This window comes from Pseudomassariella vexata (genome assembly GCF_002105095.1).
Source record: "Pseudomassariella vexata strain CBS 129021 chromosome Unknown BCR38scaffold_15, whole genome shotgun sequence".
NCBI lineage: Eukaryota > Fungi > Ascomycota > Sordariomycetes > Amphisphaeriales > Pseudomassariaceae > Pseudomassariella > Pseudomassariella vexata.
The window spans coordinates 266,387-279,583 of NW_024467970.1; the positions used below are offsets into that span (position 1 = coordinate 266,387).

At 48.2% G+C, this 13,197-nt stretch overlaps 4 protein-coding genes across 4 annotated transcripts; 3 read left to right on the plus strand and 1 right to left on the minus strand.

The window, feature by feature from the left end:
- Window positions 1-871: 871 nt before the first annotated feature.
- Window positions 872-1,105, plus strand: BCR38DRAFT_489123 (uncharacterized protein; the record flags this gene model as incomplete). The annotated part of the gene is made up of 2 exons (XM_040864365.1): window positions 872-926; window positions 984-1,105. The coding sequence occupies 2 exons, from the start codon at window positions 872-874 to the stop codon at window positions 1,103-1,105; spliced, it is 177 nt and encodes a 58-aa protein (XP_040711578.1).
- Window positions 1,106-5,104: 3,999 nt separating this feature from the next.
- Window positions 5,105-6,927, plus strand: BCR38DRAFT_376712 (uncharacterized protein). The gene is made up of 3 exons (XM_040857352.1): window positions 5,105-5,660; window positions 5,721-5,945; window positions 6,077-6,927. The coding sequence occupies exons 1-3, from the start codon at window positions 5,467-5,469 to the stop codon at window positions 6,822-6,824; spliced, it is 1,167 nt and encodes a 388-aa protein (XP_040711579.1). The 5' UTR covers window positions 5,105-5,466; the 3' UTR covers window positions 6,825-6,927.
- A 451-nt stretch (window positions 6,928-7,378) lies between these two features.
- BCR38DRAFT_413086 (uncharacterized protein) lies at window positions 7,379-7,916 on the plus strand (the record flags this gene model as incomplete). The annotated part of the gene is made up of 2 exons (XM_040858789.1): window positions 7,379-7,655; window positions 7,729-7,916. The coding sequence occupies 2 exons, from the start codon at window positions 7,379-7,381 to the stop codon at window positions 7,914-7,916; spliced, it is 465 nt and encodes a 154-aa protein (XP_040711580.1).
- A 2,339-nt stretch (window positions 7,917-10,255) lies between these two features.
- Window positions 10,256-11,227, minus strand: BCR38DRAFT_413088 (uncharacterized protein; the record flags this gene model as incomplete). The annotated part of the gene is made up of 4 exons (XM_040858790.1): window positions 10,256-10,371; window positions 10,495-10,605; window positions 10,662-10,881; window positions 10,946-11,227. 4 exons carry the CDS (start codon window positions 11,225-11,227, stop codon window positions 10,256-10,258), a joined length of 729 nt encoding a protein of 242 aa, XP_040711581.1.
- Between the last annotated feature and the right edge of the window lie 1,970 nt (window positions 11,228-13,197).

The following is a 13,197-nucleotide window of genomic DNA, read 5'->3' on the forward strand; positions in this document are numbered from 1 at the left end:
GTCCCCAAGCAATAGTGGCGGTTTCCAATCCCTTTTGGAACACGGAAATCTCGCCTGCCGGTAGGACACCAGATCCTCGATGGTACTAAACAATCTCTGCCAAGAAAATGTCACCCAGATGTGGAGTGCAGCGGTCGCTTAGAGTCGCTTGAGCCTCTCAAAGCGACTTCAACCTGGCAGCCGGTTAGAGATTTGTCTCAGACCCCTGCATCTGCCCCCACGAACTCCGCGAGCCTCAACTTCATCTCGCAAATAACCAACTCCCTCCCGGTAGTATTCCTCTACCATTAACCTTGTTTTTAAGGCCGGGACGGTTGAGATGTCTGCTGGGACCAATCAAAATGCCAATTTGCAAGGTTTGACAATGTTTTTATCGTGACTTGTGGTCTCGAACCCGTTGAGGCGCAGCACGGCTCTTGTCTTTCCTGCCAAGCCTTTCCCGATTTGGACGTTTCAACCGAGAGCCTTAACGTTGAGCCCTCTCAGCTGATACTCACCAGCGTCGAAGATCTGGGCGGCGGCCCACGGATCAGCCCTAAGCGGGCTCCTTTGTTTGCGTTGTCGTTGTCATCGCATCCTGATTTTGTGACGCAGCTACCACGCTGATCTCACATCTGATATCCATCTCGAACATGGGACGGTGTTGGCACCTGGGCAGCCAAGCCTCTACATAAAGGACGTCTCACCCGCGCTGCTTTCGCGGATTTCTCTTGTTCCTCATCCTCTACGTGTCTTCCACAGTTGATCAAGCTACTCTCGCCTTCACTTCTTTGTCTATCATACTACAATAGCTCGTCGCCGGCCGACCTTTACCACTCTTTCATCCAATCCAGCAAAAGAGTTTTTTTCCACAAATCCAACCTCAGCCAAAATGAAGTACTCCATCGCCATCTTTGCTCTGTTCACTGTCGCTATGGCACAGATGAGTAAGTCTCACCAATGAACTACACTTAACCCCCGAATAGGCATTAACAATTCTACAGAGAAGGTTACCCGGCAATCAGCTGTTGACACCAGCGCGCCGGCAATGACTAACGCCAATGGCGACGTCATCCCTTTCGACGCTGCCAACGTCTACCAAGCCAACAAGGCCAACGGCTTGTGAGCCTCTTATCTCTCACACGGAGAGCTGCAGCAAGCCGAGCGGCGAAGGCGTTGGTAATCGGACAATATGCCAGGTCATGACATAAACAGTGCAATGGAATTCATAACGGATATTCCCCATAAGGGGACGGGGTCATCGGGACCATGGACTGGATTTTGGGGGCGATGAGTAATGGGAACATCTGCCAAATTAGTTACCACCGGGCTTGATCTTCCGGCAAATAAACAAGATACCAGAGACAAACCTCAATTGGCTTTGCCAACTTCAATAACCATCAAGACTTGCTGTGTTGGTGTTTGTGCTATGAAAAGTGAAATGCTGGCGCATTACGACAATGCACCGTAATTACTAAACAGTCAAATAACCTGATGCGACGAATCGAGTCGCCCTGCAACGCGCAATTCATTTTACAATCCTCAATCCGTATCTTTCTAATACAGGGTCCGCTGGATGCGCTTTATCTCTAATGTTGAGTGCGAATCCCCGTTGCGTTGCTTCCAGTACGAGTCATGCAGTCCACACTTGAGAATAACCTGGCATCCCAGAACTAACAATCGTGCCAAGAAACGCTTGTCTGAGCCATTCCTGTCAACGGCCCCAGGAAACCTTAAAATGCCAAGACTTCTTTAGGGAGCGATTTGGGTTGAAAGAGAAGCTGCTACGAATTTGAAGGGTCTCCTTGCGGACAAGGCTTTGAGTTATGCTGTCATGTTTGCGAGAAGCCCGCCAAGGGAAGCATCGGATCTGGAGATGGTTTTTGGGTATGATTCCAGCGGCGACTCCGATAAGGGAACACAGATATAAAACATGACTAGAAAGGAATTCGTGCTATGCAACTCTAGAACCCTAGCTGTAAACCATTAAAGAGTCAACGTCCGATATAATGCTGGACGTGAATCACTGAAGGGCCGTTATTGAATAAGCTCCATCGCTTGGTCTAAATGTCAGATATTTGGGCAGTGTGATTTCCAGAGCAACCACATCTCGCATCATAGCCTCAAGGTCTTCAATTAGCATATTAACTAAGGGATTCAACCCTCAGATGATGACTCTGTACAGACCCTGTATTGGTTACGATGCTCGATGCGCAGTGTGATGTGTGTATTGACTGCTCGGAGTCCTATGTAAGAAGTTACATCTAAGGTAGGTAGGCAGGTGCCGACCTTTTTATCTACACAAGCGATTTCACTGCCTTAGGCACCACCTCAGGCACACATATGGCGCTCAATCCCACATTAACCCCTTTTTCATTCTAGTAATATGAAAACTTTGGCTTTAAGTATGCCAGCTCTCGAAGTCGAACGAACCGTCATCAGTACGTACTTATCGTCCAGTTTGAAAGAACGAACACATAATATAGACATGCGAATTGCCACAGGGTAGGTTAAGCACATAATGATTTTGTCATATGACCTGTTTTCCAACGCTCTTAATGGAATCATCAGCTTTTACCCTTGTATATCACACGACCCAAACTATCTTATGCGTTTGCCTACAAAAACAATGCCTTGTCAGATGATCAATTATACTCGCGTAGTCAATCGCTTTGTTGTTGAAACTTCAGAAACAACACCTCTGATGTATCAGTATCCCTGGTATGCTCAGATATTATGAGCACTCAGAAATTCTTATCTTCACTCCCTACTTTGATCCTTTCCCATCCCGACCATTCCCAACTTCGTTTACTCCCACTTTTGTTTAATCCCAGCTTTATTCAATTTCAGCGTTGATCATCCATGCGATTCTCTCTCCTTATGAGATGGGACCCGCGCCCACAAGACCCCAAGGTCATCTTGACAACAAGATATTAAGAGCAGACTGTTCAGCGATGTGATGCTCAAGTGCGAAGATTGTTGTGGAAGCTACACAAGGCGATTCTTTGCCCACGATCACAATGGTTCCAGGCGCGGTTGACGCGTGGTTTTGACGTAAGCTGCACGCGGTTCCACCTTCCATAACTTGTACGGCTGATCACTCTCCTACAAGAGACCAAGACCGGTGTTGTCACTCTGCAGGAACAGGACCCGAAGGTGATTGGTTGGCTTGTCCACTACATCTATATCTGAAGTGAGGAAAGTCTCTTCAGGCCATCCCGTACCTCCTCCCCCATTGGGAATCCCTCTGTTTTTATGGGGTTCATCACATAAAAGCATGCCTGGCTAAATAACTAGTAGAGCTTCCTGTAGAATTTATCAAAGATAAACACGCCATGTTTAAGAACATCTCCCGCATCGATATTGCAGCGAATTCTTCCCGCTGGGTCATACTAAAGCCTTTTGCGCAGAATTGTTGAACAAGCAACCCGAACCCATGGTGGTCTGGGTCTAAGGCAGTGTTGTCCAACATGTCAGCATAGACGCCAAGTAAAGAGTGCTTTTTCGAAAGTCCAAAATAGACGCTTTTCCCGAGGCGTTGAGTTGGTGGTGGATATAGTGGGAATAGATCTCATCAGGCAGATCGATGCCTGTTGGGTGGAACAGACGCGCTGGGCCATGTTCAACCGTGGCTTCCGCAATCGCTTATACATGGTGCCTTCATGCGCCCTCGACATCCTCAAGGCGGCATGGAGAATGACGCCGTATCAGGACCATCTGAACCTTTCAAGGATGCTTAGTGCATTATTTGTCAAACGGAGCCACTGGATGAGTCTTGGGGCGCAGATTTCAGCTTCTGGGCGGAAGCGTATCGAACTATGCGGGCGGGAAAGGGACAGGGGAACTGAAATAATCCGCTTTTAATGTTAATGTAAACTGCAAGTATTAGTACTATCATTTATCAAGTAGATGCGTCGGGAATTTGAGCTTGAGTGCTAGAGGGTGACAAACTAGGATTCCAGGTGGATAGTAACTGCTGAGTCAGAGGGACCCACTTCAAATGTATAATCAACTTCGCTGGAAACACTCTTGCGATTTACATCTATCTTGTGGAAAGCCTGGTTCCGTTTGTGCGCTCATTTTTCATTTTCATCTGGGAATGTCCGCTTTACATTGTCTATGGGCCTGGGTCAATGAGATCCAGGGAGGGTTCAGTGAGACAACTCCTTGTTATTCAGCATAAGTGACTTGTCGTTGGGTACACTATCTGCTCACCAAAGTATCGTTGTTAGCCTTTCAAATAGCCCCTATCGGTGATTCGTGTTGTCCACGCCTCGTAACAATTCAAATTATTCGATCTGACAAATTGACAATAACGCGGATATGAAATCCATATTTTCTTATTTGGGATCTAGTGCTGATTTGGGGCGCAGAATCCTTTGCTTTGTCTTGTTGCCATCCCGTTCAATAACACTTGCCCCAAGCAGTTTTGGCAGCCGAGATTTCCGACAATATTGCACAGCTGCATCCCCAGGAGCTAGTCGAAGATCGCAATGGGGGGGCCCCCCGACTGCCAAGACGCCTCTTGCTTCCTCAGTGCGCCAGGGCTGACGGCCTGTGGGGCTTCTAAAGTTGGCCCAAAAGATTCATCTTCAAACTGTTCAACTACCTTGGAGGGAAGGGATGACATCACCTCTGGGGTACCCACCTTTCAGACCTCAACCCGTTGCCTTGGCGTTGCCTTGATGCGGTAGGCTGTCTACTGTTTAGTCACCACATTTTTATAGCCGGTAGTTTTCAAGACACAAAGAAGCGAAACGGTCAATCAAACGGGATGTATTTTCGTCTTGAAGGATCAGATGGGGCAACGCGCCTCGCCCATCGCTCCAGACTGGACTCTCTGTCTTCCAATGAGAGCCTGCCGTGTTTCGACTGGCAAGCAACCGCCGCTCCGCTCAGCCGCAAGCCTCTCCATGTCGCAGAACGGTTTAAACCCAGTCCGTCATAACACACCCTGAACGCCAGTCAAGCCAGTTCTGCGTTGGTCATTTGTGGACACGTACGAATGCCACAGCAGACCAATTTGCTCGTGCAGAGACTGAGCTCACCCGCGTCGCGCACAGGGACGCCGTCGCCCATGGCGCAAACCAATAGCTTATTGGTTCGTCTCGCCTTACTGGGCCACAGGCAAACGAACATGGACAGCCTGGGTTAAAGGAGCTTTCATTTTATTATCACCTTCAACTGCGCCCGTGGTTCTTGCCTAGCTAGCACCAGTTGGGTTAACCATGCGGCTGGGCCTGCGTTATATATAGGAAAGGGGACCTCTGCACCCCTGCCTACCGCTGCCCGACCAACCGCTCTTCTACGACCAAAAATACCAAAATCTCACCTCGCACCAACAACATGTTTATATACATTCCTCGATCATGATATACGACGTATGCATATAGCTACGGAGAAGCTTGCCGACCAACTGCCAGCTGAAATCCGTGTCCAAACCTGCAGGAGGAATTATCAGATCGACAAAAAGACACGACAAACACCATGATCGGCTCGCACCGGGACCAGGCACATTTTGGCCGTGCCAAATGGCGAAAGAGGGTATTGTTGCCATGTTGGATCATACAGGTCGCTCTTTTATTGAGTTTAATGGGCATCTTCTCGTACCGACTGTCGAACACGATCAGCGGTTTTGAAGCTGAGAAAGTAAGAGGGGCAGTTCCCATGGTGGAGTTCGTGTAAGTTGTTGGTTCAACCCCCAGCCCCCAACGAGTACATGATTCTGATGCGATGTTCAGATGGGAATGCTTCAACATCGGCTTCGCGTTGATCTCATTTATAATCAACCTGATCCAGATTTCCAAGTTCATCGCTGAGGCATTGACGCCGTTTGCTATGATGTTTGGCAACATTATTTCGCTCGTGCTGTCACTGGCGGTTCTTGCCCTCGATGTCGTCGTTTATATTCAACGTGCGGATCGACATTACTCAATTGTTGCGCTCGCGATGGACTGTGCTCTGCTGTAGGTAATTTTATTCACGCTTCCCACCATGGTTGTACTGCCATGAGAGTTGGCGCAATTTGTTCGAAGATTGCAGAAGGCCAAGATATCCTGTCATGCTGATAATCATGATTAATGCTGATGAATGCTAGATTATTCACCATAATTCCTACTATATACGGCGCAATAGTTTACCGAAGACTTCTGAAATACGACGACTACCACCTGCCTCACAATGTGAAACATTTCGGCTTCTCTGCTGAAGCCGAGACAGCAAATAACCCGTCCAGGCCGAGCCTCAGCGCTAGTCCTGCTGTACCCTACGATCCTACAAACTCTGCAAGCTCACGGCCCCGCGGGCCGTCGTTTACGTTCCGCCGCACATCGTCCAATGCTTCTGTGTCACCGCAGCCGAGACCCACGGATGAGCGTCGTGCAAGCTACGGACACAAGCGCGACACACAGTTCGACGAATACGTAGCACGACGGTCAAGCATCATCCTGCAGGAAGGTGTCGAGCGTGCGCTCGGGGCTGAATTCGGATGGAGCAAGGATCGACTAGACGGTGTGGTCAGCGTCGGCTCGGTCACGAGCTCTCAGGCAAGACCGCGCGGCAACTCGCTCGGTAGACAACCGAGCTGGGAGGTGAACGTAGCCGCTGAAATTCCGACACTAACGGACGATCCTATCGGTATACAACGGGGACGCAGTCTTGTCAGCGTACCCGAGGGGCTGGAGGAAGAGGAGGACATTGGGGCGAGAAAGGGGCGCCTTATGAGCAGGGACAGGGATATATTGTTTGCCGGCGATATGGAATCTCGTAGAATTTCTGCAATCAGCGCTGCCAGTTACCAGATTGGATCGGAAGACATAGATTTAGATGGGAACAACTGGAGATGAGACCTGTAATACCCGAAGACGATAGATGTGTATGAATAGAACCAAAGATCATACTGGTGATTGCATTCAGCCAGTATCGACCCATGGCGGTGTTCAATGTGACGTTTACCCAGAGTCGAAAAGCCCGAGTCGAGGAGTTCATAGACCATCCACACAGCTACTCATGAGTCTGACGAACACAACTGGGGTTTTTGCGACACTAAGCGAACCACATCTCCATTTGCTTCAATACGACTTTCCATCAGCATCATCGCTCTCATGAGTGTTCGTCACCAACATTGTAACAGTAATTTCTCCACTCAGTGGCCCAATCTGCTGATCAATTCACGGGGCCCCAAGCATCAAATCATCGTTGAAGAGCCAACGCATTCCAAAGTTGGTTTCGCCACGACGCCGGCGACAGCTCGTTTAATATACATCAACAAGTTCTATCATATTTGAAAACCAGCCTCGCCGACCAGAAGGACCGGCTTCGTTCAAACAACGTGGAAAAGTTGATCCAGCCTTTGCGCAAGCGATTGAGCACGCATTATGATTGTGCTTAAGTTTTCCTTATGGATTCGCGGGTCAGATTGGGACGCAGCCCAAAAATTGCCTCCATCACAACCAAATGGAGTTACCAGATGGCCAGGAGTGAAACTTTCCCGCCAATGCAAAAAGATCATAGGCAAACATTACATGGTCCCCCGGACAACCGCTTTGAGCCTGGCCCAGCCGGACCGGGGGATGGAGGTGGTAATGATCCTGACGTTAGTGATGATTCTAGTGGAGATGGGCCCGGTAATGGTTTTGGCAGAGGGAACAGCAACACCAATGGAAAGAAGAATGGAGGTAGCAATAGCAACGGCAAGGGCAAAAGGACTAGTTTGAATAATCATTTTGCATTCCTTGGACTGACTAATAGCCATCCATACCTTCAATGTGGAGCTACTATCGAGAGTCGAACACCGAAACAGAAAGTATAACATAACATGGACATCTTGGATTCTGGAGAATGTCACACGGAAAAGCAGACCGAATGTCCAGAGACAAGGATTTTTAGCTGCCAAACCACCTGAAGGTTCCCCTAACCTACGCAGAAGCTTGTTTTAATCGGTAACCACGGAGACAGTAAAGCTTGGACTTCTGTCATCTCAAAAGTTTCTTTAAATTGGATTATCGCGTGCATCGACGGTTATCATGACCGGCGGGAAAGGATGCTCTGACGTGTGTTCAGGAGCTTGGATAATCTAGGACGTCGGGTAGAGCACGTTCAATACTAGTACCCGCATTTACACCAGAAGAGGCCCTAGCAGCAAATCATACAGGGAAATGAAGACAAGAGATTTTAATAGATAGTCGACGTACCCGTACAGCATAGACTGAGTGGGTCGGAAACGGTTACCAGATCGTCTCATTACATTGCTGACTACAAGGGCCACAGCGCTTAGTTAACCAACTAGCAATCGTTAGTTTACGTGCTAATAAAATGACAAACCGGGGAAGATAGCTACCGATATGAGGCACGAATTTCCCGATTGGTTAGGGGAGTTTGGAGGGTAAAGAGAACCCCCCTATGCTGAGGATAATGTATTCCCACCCACTTGTGGTCAACAACCTCCATCATGGAGGAGGCCCTGCACCACCTCAACCTGGGGCGCCGAATAACAGGGCGACTGGTACAAGAAGCCCTGGGTCCTGTCAATCTGGAAAGGAGGAACTCTGTCTTTGGCAGTGGAATGATGTTTAACGAGTATCTAAGTGAGTCTATCTGTTTCTGTATCCATCTATCTAGCCACTTGTGTAGCCGCGAATACACAACCCGCCAAACCCCTTAATAACTACAAGTTGGCTTTAAAGAACAGGTTTCCTCGAGGATGACCTAAGCAGAAATTGGCAGATCACACTATCTCAATCCCCTAATAATCTAATCGTATCTATCTTAGAGGCGATGAAAGTTGCCCCTATGACACCAGAGCCGGAGCATAAAAATAGCCCAGCCAAAGCTACCACCATAACCGACCTCCAGTCGCCGACGAGAGCTTCCCCAACCAACCAGACCTCCATTTCAACGACTTAACAGCCAATTATAACTACGCTACTAATAAGGTTCGCCAGTTGAGGTAAGAGTACTACGGGGATTGAAAAGGTGTGGGAGCGGTTTGCCAGATGGGACAGCAACAGAAGGAAAGCCCAGAATATACCGTTGTTAGCCAAGACAATGGAGACTTCGATAAAAGAGACACGAGGATACCTAAATCATTTAGTTGGGCAGAAGAATTAATAGTGGAAGCGGATGGCACATTTTCCGCGTAATCTTCCCAAATAAAAATCTGAAAATCCTACAGTAGTATAGCTCCCCCATTTAGACAGGCCTAAGGTCTGCCTTGAGCCAACCAGACCAGACCTCCCAAACGCCACAATCGCTGACGTGTGGCGGCAAGGCGGGGATCTCCAAGATCCGCAGCCCTATGTATTGCAGTGGGGCGTCTTGCACGATGCTAGAAACGTGGCGGGCTACTCATCCTAATGTCACTCATGCTCAGCTCCAAGCTAGCTACGGCTCCCCCCTGATCCAATTGACAGATTACTCTTCAGCCGTGACCTAACACTATTTCGGACTCAATTTCATTTCGTGCAGCTTGCTCTTTAACTCCTTGGTAATTTCCTTCATATTGTCCATGTTCGACCCCTGAGTCTCCCGATTGATCTTCTCAGACGCCTCTATAATGTCTTCAATATCGCCCACTACGTCTTCGCCTCGCTGGATGCAGCTGGTGTCGAGATCCTTTGGCGTTCGTTTCGAAAGAATGTTACTGGCAGCGGAGTCGCTCCTTTGACGACCCTTCTCTGTAGTATTCCACAATCTTGCTGATACCCAGCTGCACGTGGTCTACCCGGAAAGATTTCAGGAAATTTTGTCTCTGCACGAGCTCCATAACCCTTGCATGAACCTCTTTGAAGCTCTTCATCGGCATATTGATTCAGGCGCTCAAGAGTGATTGGCTTGTCCTGGCCATCAGTTTTCAGGCAGTATTTTTAATCGGCATAAGCTATCTATCTCTCGAGGTGCCATGCAAAAGTGCTATTCACTAGATGACGTGGAGAAGTTTGTCGACCTCGGTTTCGGCCGACTTGTCATGTAAGAAACTCTCGATAGCCTCGAACTCTTCGACGCCGCCGGCTTCGAAGCCTCTAGAGTTATGCACGACCAAGTCCGGCCGTTCGGCCATCTGATTTCGTCGTTGACATTGTGAACCCCAGCGTTTCGATCAGAAACCTGAGTCAGCTGGTTTTCTGTAGACACCAAAGATCTTGTTGATCAAAGAATTTCCGACGCCCGTATTTCCACAGACCAAGATACGAGTTGCTCCGGGATCTTGAATATCAAAGTGTTCTCTGTCGTTCCAGAATCCGAGATTTGGCAGACCTTTATTCGTCCCAAGGATCTTCTATCTCCACTGCTCCAGTAAAGTGCGCAATGGAAAATGTGCCACGTCGAGATAAACATTGAGGTGCTCGTCAAACACAAAGTCAACCGAAGGGTGCAAGATTACCCCTTGAGGTGCTACCAGAATATTTTTAGCATTACTCGTCGACGGATGGAATAAAGCTTGAAAGCTGGAAGCATAGGAGTCCTTACCAAAAGTGCAATATCCATTCAAATTCCCTGCGTCGTCGAATGACTTACGATTCTCCTTTGGCCACAGCGTAGCTCGCATCTTATATAGCTGGACAGCGTACCGGGTACCATGATGTCCAGGATATTTGTGAACGCGTCTAATGTCGTGCATTTTCATGGCTATGCCATTCTCAGTAGTGCAACTCCATGGCGCCTGCTCCTCTTCAACATTTAACCAAACATCTTGTCCTGTTGTGGAAATTCGGATAGATGTACTCTGGCCGCATCGCTTTCCTGTGCTCGTTGAGCGCCAGTGCATGTCTCATATGTCGAATAGAATGGTTGAAAGATAAGTCGTAAAAAACAGTCATCATCGACCGCCTTGACCGTGTCAAGTGCCCCAACAAATTGAATCGTGGGTGCAGCTCTTGTGTTGGCAGCAAACATATTGTAGATCTTGTGGCAAAAACGTGAGCTACAATTAAACACGGGGGAAGCCAACAAGTTATCAGGTTCTTACCTGGTCCTCTCCGAAGTTGTCCTGTCTCTGTAGCCTCTTATACGCATTGAAGGCTACGTTGTAATCGTTATTGAAAGATGAAAGATGGGCTGATGTAAGGGTGGTTATGTAATGGAGTATATCAGCAACGGCTCTGATAACGAATGCGCCACGGCTGAAGCCATAAAGCCAGACTTCTTCTTCGGGTCCATCAAGGCGGCAGCACTCTCGATAGACCTCTTTGATCTGCGTGAGAGCCCTGTGTCCAAATGCACCTGCGTGAAACCGCTTGGTTTTGAGCATGCGCTCCTCCGAGGCAATGCCCTTGAAGTATTGCTCCTTATTGGATTGTGGGCAAATGGTCTTGTATTGAAAGTGTCATGATCTCTGGAGAGTCCAGAGAGAAGTAAAGGGCGGCCATAAGGGCCTTATATAGTCAGAAATGGCTGATGCCTGCCCCACAGCCAGGACTTATGTGGTTCAATGGGTAGAGGTCATATTGACCCATACTTCGTACGGTTTGCGGCTTTACTTTTCTCCTTTTGACTTGGCAGTCTTGACGGAGTAGCCTTGAAGGTCCAACACTTCTCTTGAAAGAACCTGGCCCACACAATTTTGATTAGCTCTGGCTTCAATAAGTGGAAAAGCTCGTAACAAGAGAGCATGAAGGTGTGCCGAATGTATGAGTCTAGGCAACTGCATACCTTTTGCCAGAGCTGTCTACACACTCTCCTTTCCTTACACTTGCAAATAGGCGGAACATATTGGTGATGTTCTTGTCCCTCTGAACGTGTGGACCATCCGGGTCACACAATGTGCCATCAACACAAATAACTAGTCTAGTTGGGAAGGAGTTTGCCATGCTGACAGGGACTTACTTACTAGGTAGTCACTAGATGTGTCTAAATGCGTCCACGAGTAGATCACGATTATGAACTGGGGCACTCAACTAAATAAACTTGGGGGTCCTGGCCCCGAATTTTCGGCCTCATCCTTGCTCAAACATTGATGCCGGCTGGCACGATGGCGCTTTGGAGAACATATTGCGTAACCCGACATTTTGGTGAAATTTCAGACGATAAAAATTACTCAACACCTGTCTGGACAATCGAAACAACTGTTCGGCTTGGCTAGGTGCTCCCTTACGGCAGCTTTCTGTTGAGGCTTACTTGTGCTACATGGTGCTATATGGGTACACCTCTCCAGGCATGCAGATTGTTAGCATATTACAACCTCCACAGTACTTGGTCTTCCACTCCTTTTCCGTCCTATGAAGGGTAATTATGCCCATGTTCAAGTAAAACAGTCCTTGAACTCTCACACTATTTGCATGCGTTGGTCAGTCACTTAAAATGGGGTATTTCATTCGCTAACAATCTGTATGCCTAGGGAGGTGTAGGGCGAGTCGTCTAAGATAATTCAATGAAAACCTTCAGTTTACGGACAGACCGGTTGCTTCATCCAGCTGGTCACCAGATCAGCCAGGTCGCATCCTACGAAGAGTACACAGCACCTACAGCACCTCACAAATAACGAGTAAGGGCTTCTAGTAGCGGCTGCACATCAGTTCACAGTTTATCAAAGTGGCTCTGGAACTGATCAGCGTATGCATGTTCAGTACAAACTCGATCCAAGGCAATAATCTAGTGTTGCTCCATTCTAGAATCGTATATTCTTGGAGATACACTGTCGCGACATATATGAACTCCCACAACTTGTAACCTCATCCATCCACTTAATATGGCTTCGCGCCAGCAAGCATGAGCAACCTATCCGTCATCTTAGGAAGTTATAAAGTCTGATCCCTATCCAACCTTTTGTGCCATCCTCAAAGTATACTTCGATCGGCCTGCACACAATATTATCATGCGGCCAATGCGTTGTCAGCCCATACTTCCCAAACACCTGCTTCTTCAACGCCAACTGCTCCGGACTCACCAAGCGGGCCGGGGTATACGTAGCACAAACAACACTCCGCATCTTTTCGCTCTTCTGCATCGACCCCGCACCGTAATGAATTGTCCATCTATCCCAAAGAATCGAACCCCCACTTCAGCACAAATCTTCAACGGCTCTATCCCCTCACCCGTGAACCACGTCAACTGTTCTCTATTGAACAGGTACGGATCCAATTTCTTCTACATGCTCCTATCTGTCTATGTATCGAAAACTCATCATTCAACGTGTGCAAACCGGGGACACAACCAAGCCCCCGTTCTCGACTCCTCAGGCCAGCTGGGCGAAAGATTGGTCAAATGCGTTGATATCTTTCA

Coding starts and splice junctions, on each gene's coding strand:
- BCR38DRAFT_376712 (XM_040857352.1), top strand. CDS start 5,467: ATGATCGGCTCGCACCGGGACCAGGCACATTTTGGCCGTGCCAAATGG. Junction 5,661..5,720: donor GTTCCCATGGTGGAGTTCGT/GTAAGTTGTTGG, acceptor TGCGATGTTCAG/ATGGGAATGCTTCAACATCG. Junction 5,946..6,076: donor GCGATGGACTGTGCTCTGCT/GTAGGTAATTTT, acceptor GATGAATGCTAG/ATTATTCACCATAATTCCTA.